Source organism: Leptodactylus fuscus, chromosome 6, assembly GCF_031893055.1.
Source record: "Leptodactylus fuscus isolate aLepFus1 chromosome 6, aLepFus1.hap2, whole genome shotgun sequence".
Lineage (NCBI taxonomy): Eukaryota > Metazoa > Chordata > Amphibia > Anura > Leptodactylidae > Leptodactylus > Leptodactylus fuscus.
Genome location: NC_134270.1, coordinates 151651788 through 151679064, shown reverse-complemented (window position 1 = coordinate 151679064; position 27277 = coordinate 151651788). Strand labels below are relative to the sequence as shown.

General features: G+C 42.4%; 1 protein-coding gene across 4 annotated transcripts in view; it reads left to right on the top strand.

Moving 5' to 3' along the window:
• Nucleotides 1-11344, top strand: part of CPNE1 (copine 1) — a 340171-nt gene extending 328827 nt beyond the window's left edge. For 3 of the 4 annotated variants that reach the window (XM_075277651.1, XM_075277649.1, XM_075277648.1), the window contains exons 6-16: nt 208-291; nt 707-796; nt 2381-2476; nt 2872-2958; nt 3817-3876; nt 4917-5050; nt 6666-6720; nt 7317-7368; nt 7702-7835; nt 7960-8196; nt 8912-11344. In XM_075277651.1, coding sequence (XP_075133752.1) covers nt 208-291; nt 707-796; nt 2381-2476; nt 2872-2958; nt 3817-3876; nt 4917-5050; nt 6666-6720; nt 7317-7368; nt 7702-7835; nt 7960-8196; nt 8912-9028 — 1146 coding nt within the window. In that variant the 3' untranslated portion in view covers nt 9029-11344. Of the gene's footprint in view, nt 1-207; nt 292-706; nt 797-2380; nt 2477-2521; nt 2618-2871; nt 2959-3816; nt 3877-4916; nt 5051-6665; nt 6721-7316; nt 7369-7701; nt 7836-7959; nt 8197-8911 lie in introns of all 4 variants that reach the window. The other variant, XM_075277652.1, reaches the window with a different exon arrangement.
• Nucleotides 11345-27277: the final 15933 nt, after the last annotated feature.

Below are 27277 nucleotides of genomic sequence, written 5' to 3'. Positions count from 1 at the left end.
GTTGTCAGGTACAGCATGTCCGCCGCACATCTATTCCCCCAATTAATCCCATCCGTTTTGCAGACACTGTAAAATGCACATTTTTTTTCTTCGGCCTTAGCCTAACCGCAGCGTCTACGCCATGTAACAGCATTATTATATTCACATCTTCTTTATTGTTAACTTTTTGGTAATCTGTTTAACCCTTACTTTGCCGACCGTCTCTAGGATTTTCTTGGCAAGTCTGATCCATTCCTGGAACTTTTCAGACAAGGAGACGATGGTTCCTGGCAGCTGGCGTACAGATCCGAGGTACAGCAAAGTGTCTACTCACCTCTTCTACCATTCTGTTACTATTTGTGGGCTCTCATAGACCGTAAAGGGTTATTCCCATCTTGACATAGCTGCCAAGATAGAATAATTACTTCCCATCCTGATCCTTATGGCCAGGACTTACAAGAGCAGCTGAGCAATGCTATTCTCGTGGAGAATTGGATCTATGGAAACCCCATAGCCCAGCCGACTTGCGCTGTTTCTTTAGCTTCACAGTTATATCAAGCACCACTAGAATTGCTAGGCTTTTTCCATAGCTCCCATCCTCCTCTATAGGACATGGCGTAGTGCACCACTGCTCGGCTGTCCCTGTAAGTCCCGCTCTAGGGGCTGGGACTTGGTGGCAGTTATAGCTGTCTTGTGTGGTTCCTAAGTGCTCTTCTGTTTGCTCCAGGTTATCAAGAACAATCTCAATCCCTGCTGGAAGAAGTTCAGTGTCCCTCTGCAGAGCCTATGTGGTGGGGACATGAACAAACCTATTAAGGTAAGTACCAGGGTTACCCAATACTGTCTGGGCATGTCCCAGTTATTTGTGTAGAGGGACGGAGGGTGTTACACAAGAGCTGCAGAATGGCAAATTATCAAAAAATGTGACCCAGAACTCTCAAGCAATGAAACATAATTGGAAAAACATGCAAGACTAATAAACTCTCAGAAGAGAGCTAATTTTAGGAAAAGGCAGATTTCAGCTTTTGTTTATTAAATATAATGGGAAAAACTAGTTATATTTTTTAATTTTTATTTTTTTTATTTTTTAAGAAAAGCGTTTACGATATTGAGGCAGATTTACTATGAACCAAAGTCAGGAGTGGATTGAGTAGAAGGTAGAAGTATAAGAACTTCTTATATATTTGCCATAAACCTTTTGTAGTCACTCTTGGCTTTTGCATAAAATATAGCTAAATCTGCTACAAAAAATCTGCACTTCCGCAGAGTGGGGCCTTAGCCTAAGGTTGAGGCCTCACGTTGCGGAAACACAGCTTCTTTTGTTGCAGACTTTGCTGCGTTTTTTTGAGACAATCCTAGGCATGACTACAAAAGGAATGGGAAATATATAGAAAGTTCTTACACTTTCCCCTTCAGCTCAATCCACTCCTGGCTTTGGCTCAAAAAACTGCAAAAAAATCTGCAACAGAAAAAGCTGCGTTTCTGCATTGTGGGGCCTCATACTAAAGGGGTTTTCTAGAACTTACGTTTGATGGCCTTTCTTTAGGACAGGTCATTAATAAGTTATTGGTGGGGTATGACACCCGGGTCCCCAGCCAATAAGCAGTTGGAAGAGGTGGCAGCACTCATTAGCGCTGCGTCTTCTTACTTGTGCCATTGACATTACGTTCAAGTGAATGAGACTGAACCGCAATACCAAGCACAGCCCCTCCACTATCTATAATTCTCTGCTTGGTATTTAATGAAGAGGCTGCAACGCTCACCTGAATGTTGTGGCCTCTTCAACCAGCTAACCAGTGGGGGTCCTGGGTGTCACATCACCACTGATCACATATTGATGACTTATCTGTATGTAAGTCCTGGCAAACCCCTACATGGATTTAAAGAGGACTTCTCTCCACATCACCAACTCTTTGGCTTTTTTCACTAGTCTCTGCTCCACTGATTCTGGCACAGTAGGAATTTTTCCTCTGACCTCACCATTCCTGAGCAATCATTTTAGTTTCAGCATCCATTTGTTAATTAGGCTTTCTACTGGGTGGTCCCTGTCTACCTGCCATGGACCACCCACCTGATGGAGTCTAACTTCACAAAGACTCACTTTTTCGCTGACAAAACTAACAGCACTGATTGCTTAGGAACAGTGGGGGCTAGGGAAAAAAATCCAACTTCTGTGGGATTGGTAGAGCAGCACCTATTGAAGGGTGTCAAGAGTTGGTGGAGGTAATGAAAGGTCCCATGGCCCAAAGAAAGACTTGTAATACAGCCTTCTGCATTTGTCCCAATGGGGCTTGATACGTGTGATTGGCATAGACCGAATACCGTGCTTTAACATGAATGTGCCGCAGGTTATTAAAAAGTGAAATGTGTGTCTGGGCTCACTAATGTGTTTCAATGTCAGGTCTCAGTTAGCGATCATGATGACAGCTCCAGCTCTGATCTGATAGGAGAATTCGAGTGCGTCACATCCAAGCTGCTGGGAGCTCAGGAGCAAGCGGTGAGCCCGATACCCTCTTCTCACTGCGTACCTCTCTTCCTCTAGGTGCACTGTACTGATTATGATAGCGATGGCTCTCATGACTTAATAGGGATATTTGAGACTAGCTTGTCTGAGCTGCAAAAAGCAGGAAGTTCTCCGGTGAGCTCTTTAATGTTCTTACTTATAACCCCTCAATAATCTCAATAATGTCTGATCTGCTGCGGGGCCGCTGAGAAGTCTGCTCGCTGCTCTTATTCTATAAACATAATGGTGCACGTATCCAGCGCACTCTAATTTCACGGTGATGGCTTTCTACTTCCATATACTCCAGTAATGCATGATGTGATTTAGCTTATTGGGGCTTCTTCTATAATCATCTGTCTCTGAGTCATTGGAATCCTTCTCTTCTATAGGTGGAATTTGAATGTATTAATCCCCAGAAGAAGGCGAAGAAGAAGGGATATAAGAACTCCGGTGTCGTCCGGGTCAAGTCCTGCAAAGTGAGTTCATTTTCACGCCTGTTAAGTATGTAGGTGGTGAGAGAGCAGATATTTTATAGAAAGGATTATTGCTTTAGACTATCACAAAGCCATAAACCTATATAACCTGAGCGGCAGGGGTCTCAAACATGCAGCCCAGAGCTCTCAAGACATCCTCGGTACAGCAGAGAGCAGGCTGAAGGAAGAGCGTGCTGACATCCCATGGGCCTACACAGTGACTCCTCCAATATATACAGTCTGCTAACTCCATAGACATGCATAGACCCTTACATGTATACTATGTATATCTTTGGGGGAAGTATCAGTATATGAAGCTTAAATTGCATCACTCCTATAGTCATTCTCTATGTATATAAATGTGAGGTTCTTGCTGCACCATTTGATCAAAATATGAGAACCCATCACATCACAGGCGACCTCATTCACAGACCCTACACTGTGACAAGCCTTTCTCGGATCAAACAGATCTACATTGTGAACCCAAGGCAAAAAAGTTCCAGAGATATACTCTATTCTAGTTGATATAGCCTTTGGTAGATGAGAGGAGCGCAAGTCCAACATGGAGGGAGCCACGCTGCCCGTATGTACAATACGAAAGACAAAAAGTCTGCAGGATATAAGTAAACCAGGTACAAGCTGTAAAACAGACAAACTCAAACAATGCAGCACATTCAGGGCACCAAGTCCTATGGTGATAAGTATATGAAGCCCAAACTATATTACTGCCATAGTCCTTATTTGTGTATAGAAATAGACATCGAGTGAGGGATAGCTCAGATGTCGTGTAATCTCGGTAATATGTAATCTGGTTTTTACCGATTTTTTTTTTTTGTATATATATTTTTTTTCCTCTTTTAGATCAATGTAGAGTATTCCTTCCTGGATTATGTGATGGGTGGCTGCCAGATCAACTTCACAGTAAGTCGCGTCACACATAGGATCGGCTATTGTGTTGGGGGCTTTGTTAGGTTACAAAACTTTGAGATTTTATGCCGATATTACAGATTAGTCAATAGTATTTTATATACAGTTTTTATACATGGGTTGTTTTATTAAAAACTCAGCATTCAGGGTTCATTCAGGATTAGAAAAACATGGCTGCTTTCTTCTTAAAACTGGACCACACCCAATTCTTGAAGGAGCTGAGCTGCATTATCGGTCACAGCCCATTGATGTCTGGTAGAGATGTTTATAATAGAAAGCAGCTAGAGATGAGCGAGTACTGATCAGCCGATCCGAACAGCACGCTCGCATAGAAATGAATGGACGTAGCCGGCACGCGGGGGGTTAAGCGGCCGGCCGACGTCAAAGCGGAAGTACCAGGTGCATCCATTTATTTCTATGGAGCGTGCTGTTCGGATCAGCTCATCCGAACAGTACTCGCTCATCTCTAAAAGCAGCCATGTTCTTTACTACTTTAGGCCTGTGTCACACACTTTTTAATCCAGTCTTAAAGGGTTGTCCCTACCAACAGAATATCTTGCTGATCATTTGTATCAGGGGTCACTCTGTACTTGGCTGGTTTTAAAAGTCATAGAGTTTCAAGGGGTTTATTGGCTTTAAGTGATGACCTTTTCTTTGGACAAATCATCAATATCAGATGTGTTGGAGTCTGACACTGGTTACCTCCATTAGTAAGTGGTTGCTCTGATTCACAGAGAATGTAGCAGGAAGCAGACTGCTCTGTTCTGTGTTGTGGCTGAACTCAGTCACTGCAGCTGAGCTCACATTTAAGTGACTTCTAGCTGCAGTACCTGGTTTGGCCACTGCACAGAGAACAGCGCTGTCTGCTTCCTGGTGGTGCTTGGTGTCAGACCACCACCAATTTGATATTAATGTTTTATCTTTAGGATAGATCATAAATATTTTTAGATCCACCTTTTGGTGTATAGTTGTAGCTGTAGAACCACCACATTCCTTTAGAGATTAGCTCATCATTCTATACGTTATATCTTCAGGTCGGAGTTGATTTTACTGGCTCCAATGGAGATCCCAAGTCACCTGACTCCCTGCACTATATCAGCCCAAATGGTGTCAACGAATATCTTACCGCAATATGGTGCGTGGGTAACGTAATCCAGGACTATGACACGTAAGTTTCTCACCTATTGCTTACAACCAATTTATATTCTACTATAAACAGTAAAACTAATCCCACAAGAAAAAAAATCTCTATATTTCCAAGTTTACAGACTATGCCACCAAGCATTATGGGAGCGGCCCTCCTGGAGATTTATGTGCATGTGCAGAAAATGTGGTAAAATCACAATGGAAACTGAGCTGCAGTACCAGCTCCTGGCCACTATGCAGAGCATGGAGCCAACTGCTCCCCCCAATTACAAATGTACAGTATGGTCTATTCCAAGGATAGGCCATAAACTAAAAATTCCTGTCCATCCCCATTAAGAATGACAGTCATCCCTTATTTGGATGTTGGACCCCATCAATCGGCTATTGATGGCCTAACCAGGGGTGTAATCACTGGGGTAGCAGCGGTAGTGACTGCCACAGGGCTTGGGACATTAGGGAGCCCGGCGGCAGTGGCTACCACTGCGAATATTTTATTATTATTTTTTTTAAATGGGCAGTTACCTGCTGGAGTAACTGAAAAGACCCTATTGTATAATAATTATACATAGAGGTCCACAGTGGAGCATAATAGTGTGTGCAGGGGCCAAGTGTGTGCAAAGGCCACTATGGGGCATAATACTTTGTGCAGGGGCCACAATACTTTGTGCAGGGGCAACTATGGGCATAATACTTTGTGCAGGGGCCACTATGCAGCATAATACTGTGTGCAGGGGCCACTATGGGGCATAATACTGTGTGCAGGGGCCACTATGGGGGATAATACTGTGTGCAGGGGCCACTATGGGGGATAATACTGTGTGCAGGGGCCACTATGGGGCATAATAGAGCGCGCAGGAATGTGTAGGAGGGGGTCGGTCGAGGTCTTCGGTGTCGGTTGGGGGGGGGGGCATGTCAAAAGTTCGCCATGGGGCCCCGCCATTCCTAGGTACGCCACTGTGTATAGGGGTGAGGGGTGTGTGCCAATATCAGGTGGGATTGTACATTATGGACTGCTAGACCTTCAACTACTACTGTGAAGTGCATTGAAGATATAGTGCAGGAATGGGGGGGGGGGGGGCGGCATGTCAAATGTTTGCCTTAGGGCCCTACCATTCTTAGTTACACCCACAGGGCCTAACCTAAGGATACGTCACCAGTAGTATAACACTAGACTATTTTTTGGTGGCAATTGTGCTGCCAATGTAATCTTTGTTTTCTGACCAGTTGTACCCAGGGTAGCAATAGATGACAATTACTTGAAACTGGTGTCATAAGTGACCCAGTGACAAGGAAAAGATCTGTCCTGATACCAAGTGACAGGTAGGTCATGGGGATTTGTTATTGCCACCGACTTGTTAGGGTTTGCTGGACCTGGCTGCTGGCTTGTGCACAGGCTCTTCGGGGGTGGACTTGTCAATGAGTTTGTGGCTTAGTCTAGCTGGTATTGAGTTATGTCTCATATATTTTAACCATTTATGACTTTGTATAAGTATCAGGGTGAATTTCGCCATCTTTCATGATATTTTGCATCGTGTTCTAAATGATTTATTATCCCTTGGTGACTTTTTTTGTGTGTAACGTTCTTACGTCTCTACATGTGCAATATTAACTTCTTCTGCACTATTTCCTGCTTACAGGGATAAACAGTTCCCAGCTTTTGGATTTGGTGCCCAAGTTCCTCCAAACTGGCAGGTAAATGATTTAGTGGACTGTAAGGTGTGCTGCATGGCTCCATTAAAGGGGTATGCCGACCCCTGATTTTTTTTTTTTTTTTTTTTTATGTAGATTGTGAGCCCCATGTAGGGATCTCAATGTACATTTGTTTCCCCCTATCAGTATGTCTTTGTAGAATGGGAGGAAATCCACACAAACACGGGGAGAACATACAAACTCCTTGCAGATGTTGTTCCTGGCTGACCACTGATATTTTATAACATATCAGGACCCCTTATTATATGAAGCCAGCACAATCTGGTAGTGGCTAAGGGGGCGGGGGAGCAGGCCGGGCTTGTGTCCTGCTTTCTCCAAGTTACAGAGCAAGCGCCATACTCTGTCTGAGCTAAGAGAACCTTCATAGAGTTAAGACTGACCGAAAAAGTACATCAGCCACAAACCAAGGAAGAGGAAACTCTACTTTTCCTCTCGCAGATTACACTAAATATTTCTTTCCATATAATATTTCTGTAGATTTAACAAATTATTAAATAAGCCCCCTACCATAAAATCTTGGCTTGTGTTTTGAGGTTCATGTCTTAATACAGTTACTGAAATCTGGATTTCATTTACAGGTGTCTCATGAGTTTGCCTTAAACTTCAACCCCAGCAATCCTTATTGTGCAGGTAAGAATTCTCAAGCCGTCTGCTAAGATAACTTGGATAGATACTATCGCTGGCTTTGGTGCCGGAAATGCGTTTTGACTGTGGTTATTCAGAGGACCCAGACAGCATGTATGGTTTTTATAGACTTCTTTTTCTACAATATCATAGGAGAGAATTTGGTACTTGGGGACGGGATTGGCAGATTTTTCCTTTTTTCGGTTAATTTCCTTTCCTAACATGTAGGTTTTGTATGTTTCTTATTCTAATACCTGTAGGGTCACCACAACCATCTCCAACTACTCCCTCTATAATATTTAACACACAAAATAATGTACCATGCGTTTCTACCACCAGGTATACAGGGCATTGTGGACGCATACCGCCAGGCTTTGCCCCAGGTCCGCCTGTATGGACCAACAAACTTCTCTCCCATTATTAACCATGTCACCAGATTTGCAGCTTCAGTGGCCCAACAAAAAACCGCATCGGTGAGTATACCTAAACCACAATGGTAGAATAAGAAAAGAGGAATATACTCTATTAACTACTTGTTAGACTTGTTGTAAATGGTGTTTTGTCATGAATTTGCTAATAATTTGATTGTATTTCTAGCAATACTTTGTGCTCTTGATCATCACTGATGGGGAGATCACAGATCTTAATGACACCAGAAACGCCATTGTCCAGGCCTCTAAGCTCCCCATGTCCATCATCATCATTGGTGTGGGAAGTGCAGATTTCAAGGCCATGGAATTTCTTGATGGAGACAACGGAGTCCTGAAAGCTGCCAGCGGAGAGCCGGCCGCCAGAGACATCGTCCAGTTTGTGCCATTCCGACAGTTCCAAAATGTAAGTTTGCTGTGGTCATGATCCTCTTGGTTCTGGTTAGGGATAAGCCATGGGGAATGGATTGGGATCAGTGAGGTACGTATGATTTTTAATTTTTTTTAAAAGGGAGTTTGTCAGGTCCTGAATAGAGATGAGCGAACACTATTCGAAACAGCAGTTTTGAATAGCACGCTCCCATAGAAATGAATGAACGTAGCCGGCATGCGGGGGGTTAAGCGGTCGGCTGCCGGCAAAGTCTGCGTGCCGGCCGCTTCAATTCATTTCTATGGGAGCGTGCTATTCGAATATTGTTTGCTCATCTCTACTCCTAAACAAGTAGTGCAGTGTAGGGGCCTTTAATAGGCATAGAACCAAACCTTTGTGGCCCCAAACCCATAAAGTAATGCAGAGAAAATTGACTTTTTATGGAAATGTAAAACCCAAACCAGTTTACAAGTGCATTGGGTGTGGCATATAGTAAATCTGTCTCCGCCCCAGATGCACTTGCAGGTTCATTTTCCATTAAAAAAAAAGCTGATTATCTCTGCATTGCTTAATTGTATTGTGTCCACGAAGTTATGGATCTGATCGTATTAAAGGCCTCTACATTTTGGGCCAGATGGACTCCCTAAAACAAATCTGGGTATATGAAATAAGTGAAATCCTCGCCCATGCCATTTCTGTACTATTTACTTTGAGAATAATGAATGTTTTTACAATCTCCTTTACTTTTTAGGCCCCACGTGAAGCCCTAACTCAAGCTGTTCTTGCGGAGATCCCTAAACAGCTGGTCTCTTATTTCAAGCTTTTGGGATTGCCCCCTGTGAATCCTCCACAGCAAAAAACCGCCTAGACTTATAAGGTGCTGCTACGACTACAAGTTAGCCTAAAGAATCTCCCCCATTCATTGTATTAAGAGACTCTCTTCAGGGTATTGTCTGTTACTCCTCCGTTCCCCGCCTGACTTGGCAGGACAGTCTTCAATCCATCAATGGACTTTCCTAGTGACAATCAATATCAATGATGCTGCGGACATCTTGTCTTCTTGCTTATCTTCCGGTAGCGGGTATGACTTGGGCATTGGCTTTTTGGGTTTATTGCTATTCAATGTGAGGTAGAGCTTATGAGGCTTGTTCATGGTTTATAACCACAGTGATACAGTGAATAGATAGAAATCCTTTCCTCAGTATTTCTAGACTAGGCCATAGTCTTGAAGTAACAGATGTGGCCCATTATAGATATGACCCGGTTTGTGAAGCACATCCACACACACCCGCTGCGGCAGCAGTTTTTGCGAATGCGTCTCATGCTCCATTTACTACATAGAATTGAGGTCAGACATGTCCACATTCCACCACTTGAAAAGACCAAAAACCTCATCCGTGCAGGTTCATTTCCAATCTGATTCCAGGCAGTGTCATCTGTAATGGGAGAAGGCTACAATAGTAAGTACATTCAGATATGAACATAAGGGTTTCCCAGATAGGAAAATTTTGTAGCATTCCCATTATCTGACCCAAATATAATTGACCATAACCAACTTATAAAATCTAAAATATATGTATTGACCTCAGATACTAACTCACCATGTCTGATTTTGTTGCCAGTATCTGCAATGATGCCAAATAAAATGTATATACTGGACCACAAGGTTTATGAGCTAAAACTATGTAATGTTTGAGATTACATAAGGGTTAATTCACATATTGCAGTTATGAATGTAGTTAGAGGACACTTTCAACAACTCTTAACACTTTGCATCCTTCAATAGGTACAGCTCCTCTGATTCTGGCACAGTTGGAATTTTTTCTCTAGCTCCCACCGTTCCTGAGCAATCATTGATGTTAGTATCTGCTTAGCTATGCTCTATGCTGTCAGGGGGCGGTCCCTGTCTTTCTGCTTAAGCCAAAGACTGCCCACCTAACAGTAGAGAGTATAATTGTGCTGAGACTAACTGTAATGATTGCTCAGGAATGGTGGGGGCTAGAGAGAAAATTTCAACTGCTTCTGAAACTGAGGAACAACTTCTATACAAAGATCAGGGAGGTGCAGGTGGTGAAAGTACACATTAAATGAAGTTTTTATATAAGTACTAGAAAATCCTAGAAAACCCTGATCATGTAATTCCAATGAAGATCTTTTATTTATACACCATGCCAACAGCTATTCCTTCTGACTGCCACATACACATGCATGCTTTTATGTTTTATTAATGAGAAGAACAGAATAAGTCTCTTCCAAGACCGCTTTGACAGCAGCTTACGTGAGAACAACACTTGGGCATGTTGACCCTGACCATGCCTGACCCGTCTGCTGATCTTATCTGTCAGGGGAGAGTCTGCACAATAGAGATAAGATCACTGTCCAGTCCTGGCATTCTTTACTCTTTGATATAGAAATCTTGCAAATGTTATATTGCTAAATCTAACTGCATGTAACATCTCCTTGTGTGTTCATGACACATCAGTGGTGCCTGGTTTGATAAGCCTTTGCTCTCTAATGGGGTTAGATGATACCTTATCACATGCCTTAAGCTAGACTCACACCTGCGCTCGGTTTCCGTTTGGGGATACCGACCCCTTCTGCTTGAAAACTGCATTTGTCAGGCAGAAACTCAGCGGGACCCCATTATGGTCTATGGGATTTGCGGGTTTCCACATGTAACTGCTTTTTAAGCGTTTGAGGTTTTGGTTTTTCTGATCCCCCTAGGTGGACGTAGAGAAACCTGAGTGCAGATGTGAACCTAGCGTCAGCTTGCTATGCATTGGGCTTGTATTATTATGTGCCTTTTTATTGCCCTCCAATTTCTAGAGGTTATTTGATGCCATATTTTCTGCACTTTTCACTTTTTGGCTATGCTTTGTGCCTTTTTTGCTGTTAAATGAACCATAGAAGACCATTATAACCATTCTTACGATTTCTTGTAGTCCTTGATGTATATCCACATGGTTATCGCCACTTTCCTGGTTTATGTATCTGTCATTGTATCATTCATTAATGCGTAGTGTATTTTGAGGCTCACTTTATACTCTGATCTGGCTCTAGACTTATTATGACTGCTAGAATAATCAAAGAGTTTTTGTAGTATCCGAATATTGGTTTTATGGTATTTTTTTTGTTTGTTTATTTTTCATAGAAATTCCCAATAAAATACTTTAAATATTAAAAACTCTGTTTTTGTGTGTAGATTATACCAAAAGACTTCTGTCAATAACTCAAGCACATACATAAATTCAGATTTGCGTTTGGGTTTCCGTTCGTGGAGTCCACTTGGGGACCCCAATTTGTTGGGAGGCCGAGAGCCAGTAGGACAGGTAGAGCTATATGAGAGATCGAAGTCCCGAAATGCGTTATTGTTCAGAACATTGCACTCCTTTTGCGTGAGCTGTATGCCCTTTTGTGGTCAATCCATTTTGGATCCGATATTTTCCATACCAAAACTGTTACATCATTTATACCAGAAAATTGGCATAAATGTGGTAGGAAATATATACGTGCGCTACAAGATGGATAAGTATCCGTCTAGACGCTCAGCTTGAAAGAGAGTGTGCCTCATTTATCAGGAGTCTTGTCATATACGGGCACACCTTCCACCAGCTCCATGGCTAGAAAGACTGCCATTAGTAACCCAGTCTTCATAAATCTGCCCCAATAACTATATAATGCAACCTTTTTATAGGTTTTTACATGGGTTGGGTTGAAGTGATTTTGTACCTAGAAATGAGACTTGTGTATTGGGCTCAATTGTTGAATTTGACATATTTCTCCGCACCATGCAGGCCATGCTCTTGTTTTTGAGTAATCTAAGAAAACTAGACTCATATCTGGCCGAAAATTACATAAAAGGATGATCAATTGAATAAAAAATTTCAGATGTATCTCCAATATTATCTATATGAACATATTGGTTATATAATCTATTATCTGAACACTGAGCAAGTATTAGCAGGGACAAGTCTGCCATCTGACCACCGAGCAAGTATTAGCAGGGACAAGTCTGCCATCTGACCACCGAGCAAGTATTAGCAGGGACAAGTCTGCCATCTGACCACCGAGCAAGTATTAGCAGGGACAAGTCTGCCATCTGACCACCGAGCAAGTATTAGCAGGGACAAGTCTGCCATCTGACCACTGAGCAAGTATTAGCAGGGACAAGTCTGCCATCTGACCACCGAGCAAGTATTATCAGGGACAAGTCTGCCATCTGACCACCGAGCAAGTATTAGCAGGGACAAGTCTGCCATCTGACCACTGAGCAAGTATTAGCAGGGACAAGTCTGCCATCTGACCACCGAGCAAGTATTAGCAGGGACAAGTCTGCCATCTGACCACCGAGCAAGTATTAGTAAGGACAAGTCTGCCATCTGACCACCGAGCAAGTATTAGCAGGGACAAGTCTGCCATCTGACCACCGAGCAAGTATTAGTAAGGACAAGTCTGCCATCTGACCACCGAGCAAGTATTAGCAGGGACAAGTCTGCCATCTGACCACCGAGCAAGTATTAGCAGGGACAAGTCTGCCATCTGACCACCGAGCAAGTATTAGCAGGGACAAGTCTGCCATCTGACCACCGAGCAAGTATTAGCAGGGACAAGTCTGCCATCTGACCACCGAGCAAGTATTAGTAAGGACAAGTCTGCTATCTGACCACCGAGCAAGTATTAGCAGGGACAAGTCTGCCATCTGAACTAGTCATTCAAGTAAACTTTAGCATTTCTTAACAAAAGGGAAAACTGGGTAAGATGAACAAGGCAGGGGAGGAAATGGAGCGATGTGGGTAGATGGTTCGGACAGGTTTAGCACATATCTAAGGGTGTTATTTTACCAACATGATGCTAGGTGGCGCTGCTCATCCACCATGCAAAAATCAGCAGCTTACACAATGTATCACTCTGGTATTGTTGGGGACATTAAAGTGTCCTCATAAGAGTATGTTGCAGAGTTCCAAATTAGATAATTAACAGGCCTAGATGGCCTGCAGCCATTTTCTTTAAGCCTGGAGAACTGATTAAGGACACAAGATGGTAGTGTATCAAAAGAGTTCTGATTTTATTATAAGAAAAAGGTAGTTTAAATACATTACAGACAAAGAGCTGGCTTGGCTATTCTAATCGGGTACAACACGATTGGTTATGGAGATATAAGACAAGACTGGCACATGGCTATTGGCTGAGGCCTGATATGATCTGCATCTCATTATAATTTTCCAAACTGGGATGGACTTTCCCATGAAACAAAGAAGGATTCAAAATACTTATGTGTGAGCTAACATCCCAGACTATCTATATGTATATATCATGGCAAAAGAGATAAGATGACATGTTGCAACTTAATTAACAATTAGCTACATAGATTCTGTCTATACACTCTAAGTGACCTTCATATACCATAAAATATGACAGAGTGCCCAGATACCATAAGATTAATACTTTTGTTGGTTATGTGTCCATACATCATGTAAAGGAGATAAGAGATATACAAAGTCAGCTGCATCTTCTCAAAATGAGGTCCTTGAGAGATAAGGATTAGCAACCTATGCATTAACGTTCATTATCACATTCCTTAAAGTCTAACAAAGGCCCTCCTTGACTTAAGGAGAAAAAACACATACTTATACAGTTTATATGTGAAAGATTACAAGATGGCTGCCAAAATACAAAGATGGAGGACTTAACTCTAACAGTATCTATTCTGTTATGTTATTACATCCCTTACTCCTGGGATAAGGTACATTGGACACCTGAGTTCCTTTTTTTGATGTTGTACATTCTGCTAAGAATCCAATAAAACTTTTAAAGTAAAAGAAAAACATCTCAACATTGTAAACAAGTAAAATATTCACTTGTTTGTTTTCTCCATATCAAACATTAACTTTATAGCAGGCTGCCCTATATAACTTCCCATAGAGGAAAGGATATATTATCACATGAAATGTGTTTTATCTGGGCCGCCATTATGTTGAATGGTGCTCTGCGTTGTACTTTTTCTTGGCATCTCATATGGTGTACTGCCTTACAATGTGTGGCTATGAGGGGTTCAGCAGTAGATCCCGGGCCCCAAAGTCCCTCTGCCGCATAAAACTTACCACTATGGTCCAAGGTAGGTATGGGCCCTATTACAGATTTTGCATTAGAGCTTCAAGTTACACCTCTGCATATACATACCTACCAACTGTCCCAGATTCAGCAGGTCATGTCTCGCGGTCCTGGTCGGCAGGGGGTATGTCCTGGATTCAACTCATCTGTGTCTGGAGAGGACACAGATGAGTTGAATACAGTGGTGAAACTGGAGCAGATAGCTCTGACCTCACCACTGTGCCCCTGTGTGCTCCGGCTTTGGGAGCTGTAACTATGATGTGATGACGCTACTCACATTAATACTACAGCTCCCTGTACACTCCAGGAGAAGAGACAGAGGAGTGAGGAGAGGTGAGTATCAGTAATTTTATTAAGTTAAACTTTGGCAGTTGAAGAGGACATTAAACTAGGGGGGACATATGAAGAGGGACAATAAACTGGGAGGGCATATGAGGGGGCATTAAACTTTGGGGGTAGATAGAAGGGGCATTAAACTATGGGGGCAGATGAAGAAGGACATTCAACTGGGAGCAACTGAAGGGGGACATTAAACTAGGGATTAGTTGGAGGAGGACAGTAAACTGGGGTCAACTAGAGGGGGGCATTAAACTGGAGTAGCTGTGGGGGGACATTAATGTCTCCTTCTAGTTTCCCCAAGTTTAATGTCCCCCTCTAGTTATTCCCAGTTTACTGTTTTCCTCCAATTGCCCCAGTTTAAACTGGGGCATCTGGAAGGAGACATTAAACATTGATTGCTCAGGATCATTTGGGACTAGAGAAAAAAATTCCAACTGCACTGAAATCAATGGACCTATTGAAAAATGCAAAGAGTTGCAGGTGGTGAAAGGTCCTGTTTAAAGGGGCTCTATCAGCAAAATTATGCTGATAGAGCCCCACATATGCGTGAATAGCCTTTATCAGCATATACAGTATGGAAGCACCTACAATAAATATTGAAAAAAATTACTTAGAGCCCCACATATGCGTGAATAGCCTTTATCAGCATATACAGTATGGAAGCACCTACAATAAATATTGAAAAAAATTACTTAGAGCCCCACATATGCGTGAATAGCCTTTAAAAGGCTATTCAGGCACCGCTAAAGTTATATTAAACTACCCCCCCCCCCCCCCCGTTTTAAAATAAAACCCTAAAAAAGAATGTTAATCTTATCTATCGTGCACGGTGGGCGGGCATTCAGGGTCTGACGGCATCTTCAGCCACGCCTCCTTTTCCATCCATGTCCTTGGGTCCCATCTTCCTCCGGCACTTGCAAACTGCCATTGATAAAAAAAAAATGGCACGGGTGCATGCGCAGTAGCCTGTTGATACTACTACTACTGCTACTGCGCATGCACCTGCGCCATTATTTATCAATGGCAGTTTGCGAGTGCCGGAGGAAGACAGGACCCGAGGACATGGATAGAAAAGGAGGCGTGGCTGAAGATGACGTCAGACCCTGAATGCCCACCGCCCGTGCACGAAAGATAAGATTAACATATATTCTTTTTTAGGGTTTTATTTTAAAATGAGGGGTAGTTTAATATAACTTTAGCAGTGCCTGAATAGCCTTTTTAAAGGCTATTCACGCATATGTGGGGCTCTATCAGCATGATTTTGCTGATAGAGCCCCTTTAAGTAATTTTCTTATATTTATTGTAGGTGCTTCCATACTGTATATGCTGATACCTCTGCTCTATTACCATAAAGTCACAGCTAGGCATACAATATGTGTAACCTGTCTAGCTGCATAGGGGTCTAGAAGATAAGGCACCAGGTTGTCATGAGGGCAGCTTTGTACTGTCCATTAGGTTTTATATAAGGGCCTGAGCGACTGAATTTCATGGTTCACAACTACTGGAGGATTGTTAGATAGAAATAAGGGAATGATGTTGAAGAGCAGGAGCTCATGTATTCTTCTCACGTAGGCATTTCTGCTGTCTGTATCTATTTCTGTAGAGAGCGGAGAACCTGCCTAACGTCCTGGTATAAGGAAATACAACAGAGAGCTGTCTTGTATAAGGTGGTTTCTTAAAAAAAGAGAACATTTTTATAATTGTGCTATTTCACCACCATAGTCACAGATTTTGCAGTTAGCAGCAACATTTATACAACATCTTTAGAACCAGATCATAGAAAGTAACACTCAAACTAAACTCTGGATAATACACGGATGTTCAAGTAGGGAAGCGTGTCATCTGAGCCTGATCCACACTGTTCTAGGTGATAGCCCTGATCTGATATGGAGATGGATACAAGTAAAAAGACTGACAAAAGGAATTCCATAATAGGCACATGGGAAGCTTTAGTTTTGGGTGGAGTGTCCCTTTAAGTACAGATATAATATATAATATGTATATATATATGTATATGTATATATATATGTATATATATATATAATGTGTATATATGTATATATATATATATATAATGTGTATATGTATATATATGTATATATATGTATATATATATGTATATATATATATATGTATATATATGTATATATATGTATATATATATGTATATATATGTATATATATATGTATATATATGTATATATATATGTATATATATATATGTGTATATATATGTATATATATATATGTGTATATATATGTATATATATATATGTGTATATATATGTATATATATATATATACATCTCAAGTTTTTAGACTTCCCAAGCACTGGTTCCCCCTTTATACTGATGTTTAGTGCCCCTCCTAGACATATACATATTGTGATTGAAGATTGTACTGTTTCTTTGTAGACGTTGGCGTGTCCTGCACTTGTGGGAGAGTGTTAAGCACTGTTTGCTGACTATCAGCCGTGTGGGTGTGAGGTTAGAAAGGCCTTAAAACTAGAAGAGGAAATGTATACAGAGGCAAGTACTGGAACCGTCCAGGAATAGCATGAAAGCTCCTCTCAATCGATGGGATGTAGAAACCTCCAGACTGCTGGATCAGAATGGACATTACAACATTTCTGATGCTTTTAGGTGGAACAAACAATATACCAAATAAATACTAGTATGGGTTTGTAAAAAGATATATGGTATACAAATAATTTCCATCAAATCATACGCTTCAATGAATGAGACTGAGCAGCAAAAACCAATAGTAATTAGGACATGTCCTGAGTTTTTGCAGTCCAGAATCACAGCCCCATGAATATCATGGTGATGGGTACATCCAGGGCCGGCGTCGGGGGGGACAAATCGGGCAATTGCCGAGTGCCCCCACAGCTTAAGGGGCCCCCCATGCGCTGTGCTGCCTAATATTTCACTGTATTCCTCCATTCTTACAATCATATCGCTGACTGCAGGGGGCCACTGGCCTGTGCAGTCATTTGTAGCTGCGCAGTGGCCGTGCAAGAGGGATTCTGGGGGTGGCTCTATATGAGCTCACCTATTGTGTCTGATGTGAGGAGCTAGAGCCTGTAGAAGCCCCTCCTTCACTCCAGCCTCCAGCTCAGCAGGGGCCGCAGGGTGCAGACCTAATTACATCAGTGCACACTCTCTGTTGATAACAGGGTTCTGACCTCCCAACTTTTGAAGAGCAGAAAGAGGGACAAAATGTTCAGGGCGTGCAGCGCACTGCGGCAAATTTAGCCCCGCCCACTTTTATGCTGACTCCGCCCATTCTCATTCATTTTTCATGTGCCCCCACACAGTATAGTCCTCCTACAGTCACCCGTACTTTATATGTGCCCCTCCATCTCTCCCCCAGTTTCATGTCCCCCCTCCATATCTGTCCCCAGTTTCATGACCCCTATCTCTGCCCACAGTTTCATATCCCCCCTCCATATCTGTCCCCAGTTTCATGTCCCTCCATCCCTGCCCCAGTGTCATGCTGTCCCCCCTTCATCTGCCCCCAGTTTCATGGGCCCCCTACATTATGTTCCCCTCAATGTTTAACACAAAAAAACATTTATACTCACCTTCCAACGCTCCTCTGCCGCGCTCTCCGCAGTCTCACTCACATAGTTGTAGGCACAATGTCACGTCATCATATCCCGCCTACACATGCAGGAGCCGGAGTGCAGCGTTAAAGCAGTGGCTGAGCTGTGACAGCTCCTGCTTTAATCGCCTATCCATACAACTCATCGGTGTCCTCCGGATGCCGATGAATTGAAAGCGGGACATACCTCCCGCCGACCGGGACCGCGGGATAGGACACTGAATCCGTGAATGTGCCGCGGAATCCGGGACGGTTGGGAGGTATGGGAAAATAGCCAAAGTACAGCACTCGGCTGACAAAACTGACAAAAATTCCCATTCTCCTGATAATTGGAGGCCCCACAACAATCTGCAAGTTACCCCCTGACCACAGGATAGAGGATATCCTTCCAAGATGGGAAACTCCTTTAAGCAATTTCCACCTTTATCATCATGGCGCTTTTAGGCCCAAATCTTGTGCCGATTAATTTCTCAGTTTATCCTTATATTATATCAGTTGGGGCCGTGGAGTAGATTTATGAAGGTTGGCGTTGTAGCTGTGTTGATTTCAGGGATCATCTACAAAATAAATGGACCCTAAATTTGGCAGGGCCGGTGTCCCAGCACATACTGCAACCCCCTTACAGTCAAATGGCAAAGGTGCCGCACAAACAGAAAATGTGGCAAACAGATGTGTGCAATATTGTGCAACTTTCTTAAGCCTTGCGAGCTTGAATACTGATGTACAGGACAAGATAATTTTCCACGCATGTTTTTTTTCTGATACAAAGCTCCAAACCCACTGCATTACCCTAAAACATTGCAGGAAAAAATAGGAAGCTGTTAGACGTTTCCCTTCTGTCCTGGCTGTAGCTCAAGAGAAGAGCAGCCATCTTACTACACCCACAGTTGGCCAAAGCAGTAGAATATTTGCCCAATTCCACAGTAGCCAAAATCATACCAAACGGTGCGGCGTTTCTGGCGGTATTCATAACACATGGCAGTGGGGGAGGTGCAGATTTCACCCTATGTAAAGGGTGAAATCCTCGGTGATGCCTACAGCATAAACTGACATGGGGCAAAACGAAAAGCACAGGCCAGGATACACTGCAGATATAGGAGAGCATTATACCTATAGGGGTAGGAACCCTATACATATATATAGCATCAATGGTCTGTATACAATGCATAGAATCCAGGTCTGTAGGTGCAACCACCAGGGGCACTATTACAAGAAATGGTTAACCCCTATCTATCCTGAATACACTAAATCTAGAGTAAAGCTCATTGTAAGAGGGGGCAGAATTTTCACATGATCATTTTCTGTACCCTTAGTGCCAGAGTGCCCCCTAAAGATTAGAGTACCCCTAAAGAAGATTAGCATGCTCCCATAAAGATTAGTGTCCCTATAAAGATTAGAGTGCTCCCCTAAAGAAGATAAGAGGGTACCCATAGAGATTACACTGCCCCCATAAAGAACATTAGAGTGCCCCAATAACCATTGTCAGAGCCCTTTCAAATGATTGTTTTTTATAGACCCCCAGGAACATGTATTACACATATGTTCTTTCCATACATATTAGTAGTAACACTCTATAATAATGGACTATGGGCACGGCTGGCCCTTATATAGCGGTCACTTCTTCCCCATCTACTAATAATACAGCACTAGAAGTCGCCATAAAGGTCTCTCCCAATCCTCAGGACACTGGACTGTCTCTCACAGTGTATATGTCAGTGCAGGGCAATGGACACTGCCAGGCAGGAGCTACCTGAGGGTCTCACGGCCATGACATCACGTCACCTGCGCACAGCCAACTGACATTCAGTTCTTAACTGTCAACGGCGGAGAGAAGAAGTGATTCTACAGATTTCTTCAGATTTTATTTTTGGATATTATTGGATTGAGTGAGACGACCAGAATGGTGTCCACTGGAAGAGGAGAGGACGGAGAGGAGAAGAAGAGAGAAGAGAAGAGAAAGAGGGAAGAGGAGGAGTGTGACGGAGAGGAGAAGAGAGAAGAGAAGAGGAAGAAGGAAGAGGAGAGTGACGATGGATTAAAGGAGAAGAACAAGAAGAGAAGATCCCAGGAAAAAGGATTGGAGGACCAGGAGCCGACCCCTGGGAGCAGCCAAGACGCTGAAACATCAGGCCCCTACCCCGGCCTTACCATCAGCCGCTTCATCCTCCACAAAATGTTGGGTAGGGGCAGCTTTGGCAAAGTAAGTTTTATCACTTCTTATTCTTTGACCCCCATTTTATTTCCTGTTGTCAACATTGCAGACTGGGTAGATATTAATTGTAGTCTAGGTCTATGGGGTGACTGTTAGGAGACTTTCCTGCCCCCATGACACTGTTTTAGGCCCCATATCTCATCTGTTCTGTGTATCACATAGTTAGGTTTAGTGTTAATATAAAGGGGTACTCTGATTCATGTAAGATCTCAGGATCAGAGCTGTGGGGGCGGACTGTTTATATCCATGTCCTGGTCTATGCTATACAATACATACATTGATCCAATGTGAATGAGGCTCTATTTTGATCATGTAATCCATATCTTGCAGTTTTTTATTTGCACAGACATAAGTATGGTAGATTACCCTTCTGTGTAGAAAATGGATCCATTTTTATTTTAACATTGATCTCTAGTATACGGACGACCATCTGTTGGCATTCATTAAACGGATCAGAAAAAAGATGTAAAAAACCCCCGTGATCGAAATGGAGCCAAATGCTGAACCCAAACCGATCCACCCAGCCATCTTGTGCCTATTCTGTTCATTCCCATATGGTAATAGTAGAGACCCCCTTTATGGCCTTTCCATACACAATCCCAGAGCTGACACTACATGATGCATATGAGCCCCTTTTCCTTTTCGATGTAATAACTATTTTCTATTTTTCTCCTTCAGGTTTTCCTGGCATCAGTCCCTGGCCGACAGACCTTCATGGCTATCAAGACCATCGAGAAAACAGAGGACGATATGGAGACCATCGTGAGAGAGCAGCAGATACTCGCAGATACTCATTTTCTTCTCTTATTTCATTACAGGGGTATCAAGCCAGCGAACATCATGTTGGATGCAGAAGGGCACACCCGTATCATCGACCTGGGGCTGGCCCTAGATGGAATCACCACCTCCACCAAAATCTGTGGCGTGACGGGCACCTTCCACTACATGGCCCCAGAGGTGCATTTCAAGACAGGATATGGCATAGCAGTGGACTGGTGGAGCTTGGGAATCGTGGTGTCCAAGACGGCAACAGGACGCCACCCGTTGTATGAAGGTTCAATCCGACAGGAAGCCTTTATAGCCAAGCTCACCAGAAAGCCCGAATTTCCAGCTGACGTTGATGCGGACTTGAAACAACTTGTCGAAAACCTGCTATGCAAGAATCCTAGGCAGCGCCTGGGTTTGTGCCGGAACATCAGAGAGCATCCATTCTTTTCTACCATCGGCTGGGAGGAACTGGAGAAGAGGAGAGCGCAGCCACCATTTACACCGTTTCAACCAGTTCTGGAGAAGGAACATCTTCAGTGGTCGGAGGATTGGAGCGCCCTTCACCCAGCGGACCAACATAACTATACGTCACCAAGCTGGAATGCCTTGCAGGATGTAGCGGCGCCCACAGCCCAGAACTTGACGACTCCTCCATGTCTCTGCTTCTCTGTACGACCACGGCTGCCTTGAAACAACAACTCTCTCCACCTTCATGCCAGACTTGCCAGAGCAGCGTGAAGATCTGCGTCCCCAGGAGCGGCCTGTGCTCGGCTCAGCACAGGCCTGGTAAGTATGACGCACAACACACATCACATACACTACATGATAGTTATAGGCAACACACTACATAATAGGTATAGGCACCACACGTAGACACATAGAGATAGCGGCCATTGATCCTGGGATTTATTCCGGTTGCCAGATTTGGGGTCAGGAAGGAATTTTTCCCTATGCTGAGGACAATTGGCCCATTCCTCACATTCCTTAGGATCAAAACACGGCCTTAAATAGGATTAGATAAGTAAGTAGTAGTAATAGTAAGCTAAAAATAGGAATTAATAGGAAAAAAATGTAGTTACAAAAATATAAAGATGAGATAAATTTATAAGAAAAAACATAAATAGAATAGAAATCTAGGAAAAAAAAAATAAATAAAATAAGATATAGGTTATAGTTCACACATAAACACACACACATACATATAGAATATGTATACATATATATATATATATATACACGCTAGCTTAGTATGGAAAATGAATAGGAAAATATGTAGGTTTAATATTATAGTATAAAAGAAAAAAAATATATAGGTTATAGCTCACACATACACATATAGAATATACATACATATATACGTTAGCTTCATATAGAAAAAATAGGATAATATGTAGCTTTAATATTATAGTATAAAAGAAAAAAAAAGACATAGGTTATAGTTTACACATACACACACTTATAGAATATATATATATATATATATATCTATATATATATATATATATATACGCTAGCTTAGTATAGAAAAACAGAATAATACAGTTTTAATATTATAGTATAAAAGAAAAAAAAGAGAATAAAATATTAATTATAGATCTCACATACATACACTAGGTCAGGAGACGTATAAAAAAATACATAGTTTTAAGATTATAGACTGAAATAAAAACATTAAAAAATTTAAACAAAATATTAGACAGAACACACATATATATATATTTATATATATATATATATATATATATACTCACCGGACACTTTATTAGGTACACCATGCTAGTAACGGGTTGGACCCCCTTTTGCCTTCAGAACTGCCTCAATTCTTCGTGGCATAGATTCCACAAGGTGCTGGAAGCATTCCTCAGAGATTTTGGTCCATATTGACATGATGGCATCACACAGTTGCCGCAGATTTGTCGGCTGCACATCCATGATGCGAATCTCCTGTTCCACCACATCCCAAAGATGCTCTATTGGATTGAGATCTGGTGACTGTGGAGGCCATTGGAGTACAGTGAACTCATTGTCATGTTCAAGAAACCAGTCTGAGATGATTCCAGCTTTATGACATGGCATTGCATTATCCTGCTGAAAGTAGCCATCAGATGTTGGGTACATTGTGGTCATAAAGGGATGGACATGGTCAGCAACAATACTCAGGTAGGCTTTGGCGTTGCAACGATGCTCAATTGGTACCAAGGGGCCCAAAGAGTGCCAAGAAAATATTCCCCACACCATGACACCGCCACCACCAGCCTGAACCGTTGATACAAGGCAGGATGGATCCATGCTTTCATGTTGTTGACGCCAAATTCTGACCCTACCATCCGAATGTCGCAGCAGAAATCGAGACTCATCAGACCAGGCAACGTTTTTCCAATCTTCAATTGTCCAATTTCGATGAGCTTGTGCAAATTGTAGCCTCAGTTTCCTGTTCTTAGCTGAAAGGAGTGGCACCCGGTGTGGTCTTCTGCTGCTGTAGCCCATCTGCCTCAAAGTTCGACGTACTGTGCGTTCAGAGATGCTCTTCTGGCTACCTTGGTTGTAACGGGTGGCTATTTGAGTCACTGTTGCCTTTCTATCAGCTCGAACCAGTCTGGCCATTCTCCTCTGACCTCTGGCATCAACAACGCATTTCCGCCCACAGAACTGCCGCTCACTGGATGTTTTTTCTTTTTCGGACCATTCTCTGTAAACCCTAGAGATGGTTGTGCGTGAAAATCCCAGTAGATCAGCAGTTTCTGAAATACTCAGACCAGCCCTTCTGGCACCAACAACCATGCCACGTTCAAAGGCACTCAAATCACCTTTCTTCCCCATACTGATGCTCGGTTTGAACTGCAGGAGATTGTCTTGACCATGTCTACATGCCTAAATGCACTGAGTTGCCGCCATGTGATTGGCTGATTAGAAATTAAGTGTTAACGAGCAGTTGGACAGGTGTACCTAATAAAGTGGCCGGTGAGTGTATATATATATATATATATATATATATATATATATATATATATATACATACAGTAGTTTAAAAATCTCAAAATGTAATTCTACTTAGCCATGTTAATATATAGCAGTGTAACACATAGGAAAAAAATAGTATAGTATATCTATATACACCTAGTCACTGTATACAGTAGTGACATATAACATTAATATAGTAATAAAATATAACCCCCCTCTATAAATAAGATTAGTATTATACACACACATATAGACATAGTATATATAATAGGAATATAGTAATATAATATGACCCCGCCCCCATTTATAAATAAGATTAGTATTATACACATACATATAGACATAATATAATAGGAATATAGTAATATAATATGACCTCACCCCATCTATAAATAAGATTAGTATTATACATATAGACATAGTATATATAATAGGAATATAATAATATAATATGACCCCGCCCCCATCTATAAATAAGATTAGTATCATACACATACATATAGACATAGTATAATAGGAATATAGTAATATAATATGACCCCGCCCCCTCTATAAATAAGATTAGTATCATACACATACATATAGACATAGTATAATAGGAATATAGTAATATAATATGACCCCACTCCCCTCTATAAATAAAAATTTCCCCTTTACCTGTTACATCTTTGTACTTGTCTTTATTCTCATTGGATGTCCTTGTAGTAAATCTTGTACAGGCCTCAATGTCCTTTCCCCAGCACTCGGGATCTTCAGGGGTTTCCAATCTCACTTAAATCATTTTACCTATAGATGTCTATAGGTGGTGTGAACAGAGCCCTAGAGGGGTTGTCCGCTCTTTACCATCCCTTCCTGTAACCTGTGGTCGGACCTGACTGCAGGTGTTCACTTTCCCTACAGCACCTCTAGAGGTAATGAAGTATAACACACTTCTCACTAACATCACCGGGTTGTCCATTGACGTGTTGGGTCTTCTGTTAATCCCTTTCCATTCTGGCTAATAGTTGGTTACCTCAGAATTCCTGGGGCAGTATGAAAATGGGTTTTCTAAGGCCTGGTTCACATCTGTGTTTGGTATTCCGTTCGGGAAGTCCGCTTGGTTACCCCTCAAATGGAATACCGAGCGCAGCAACTTTATTGGTTATATCATAAACAGTGAGGGTTTGTTACAGTGTATCAGTGCAGGACTACAGACTAGATTTAGTGGCATACACTGGATGATGGTGGTCGCTCTAATGCTGCCCCCTGTAGTCAGGGCCCTCGCCTCACTACATCAACCGCGTATTCCATCAATTCCTAATATATCTGAATCTGAGAAAGCAGGATGACAACCAATATGGCCGCCACATTGACTGCCACAGGGGTTGTCACCCAAATTCTACACACAGTGGATGAAGGAAAAATGGAGAACTAAGATGACAGCTATCTAATATGTATGGCCACCTTAGGTTATGTTCATACACCGGTATTGTGATGTCCCCACTTTCTAGGTTCTGTAACAATTCAGAACATCTTATTACGGGGCGTGGATCCACACTTCAGCTGGGCAGAGCTTTCTGTAGACGTATAATGGACTCCTCGGGTCCTAGTGACAGTATCATCTCAGCCACACTGGGTCCGGTCTAGAGAGGAAGAAGGAAGCTTCTATTATTTATCGAAATGGGAGTCATATTGGTCTTTCAGGCTAAAATATGATGACTTATCCTCAGAATAGGTCATCAATATCAGATCAGTTGGGTTCTGCAACCCCCACAATTGTTCTCAGCAGCTGATAAACAGAGAATGGATCAGGAAGCAGACAGCTCCGTTCTCCGTGTAGTGGCCAGACCAGGTACTGCAGATCTGGTCTCATTTACTTTAATAGAAGCTAAGCTGCAGTGACTCAATTCAGCCACTATACAGAGAACAGCGCTGTCTGCTTGCTGTTCCATTCTCTGTAGATCAGATGCTGGGGCTGTCGGACTACCACTGATCCAATACAGATGACCTATCCTTAGGACAGTAAAAATCAGTCATCTATGGGCACTTCCTATGGCCCATACAGTAGTGATTACCTTGTATTCTTATGAGTTTTACTGTACCTCGAGTCCACTGAGCAGCAGACGGAGAAGTTTCATGGATGTGCTGTATTTGGTGACTTTCAGCTGCTGCAGGTGTTTCTTCAGTTCCATACGTAAAGAGGAGCTTTCATGGTTTGGGGCACAGACAGTTCTATATACTGCTGGAAAGCTGACTGAATTCCGCGCACTGTCGCCCCCTCCCCTCCTGATAATACTCGTCTATGGACGAGCACTGTGAGCGGAGGGAGGGGGCGTTCCTCCCCACTCCCACTGTACAGTGTGATAGGCGCTGCTGTGGAGAAGGACGTACCTGACTGACTGTCAGGAACGCCCTTCTGACTGTAAAGAGCTACAGGACTGATAGCTCTTTACCCGGGGCACAGATCGGGAAAGCCGACAGTGTTCCAATCCCCTCCTCTCTTCATACAATAATATGGAGAAAGTAATTGCCTGAAAAGTGGAGAAGAAAACAGATTTCCTTAATAAAATATATTACAAAGCTTCCTATATTCACTGTACTATAGATTTATGAAAAGTGATTTATAAGTGGAGGTAAAGCTCTAAAGGGGTTACCCAGGATTAGAAACCATGGCTGCTTTCTTTCAAATAGACCATGAAGTGACGTCACATCCATTAGTCACATGGCCAGAAGTGAAGCTCTTGCTGAAAGAAAGAAAGTTCTTGACCTGGAAAAAAATTTGATTAAATCTGATTATGCAACCAGAAAAACCGGTGAGTCTGGTTGGACAATGGCAGCATTTGACCGAGTATTTTACTAGCAACCTGTCGACAGACTATATGTGGTATCACAGTTTGCTTCCATACTTCCATTGTGGCTGAGCTGCAGTACCAGACACAACTCATGGCCAGGGGTGGTGTTTTTCTAGATGAAAGCAGATTGTCTTTGTAAGGTCTCATGCACATGACCATAGTTTTGGTCCATTATTATGGATAGTAAATGGACCCATTCATCTCTATGGTCTCATGCACATGGCCAAATTTTTTATGACTCTGAAACAGCCCCTGAGAGTACACAGTAAGCCCACTATGTCAGTGCCACTTG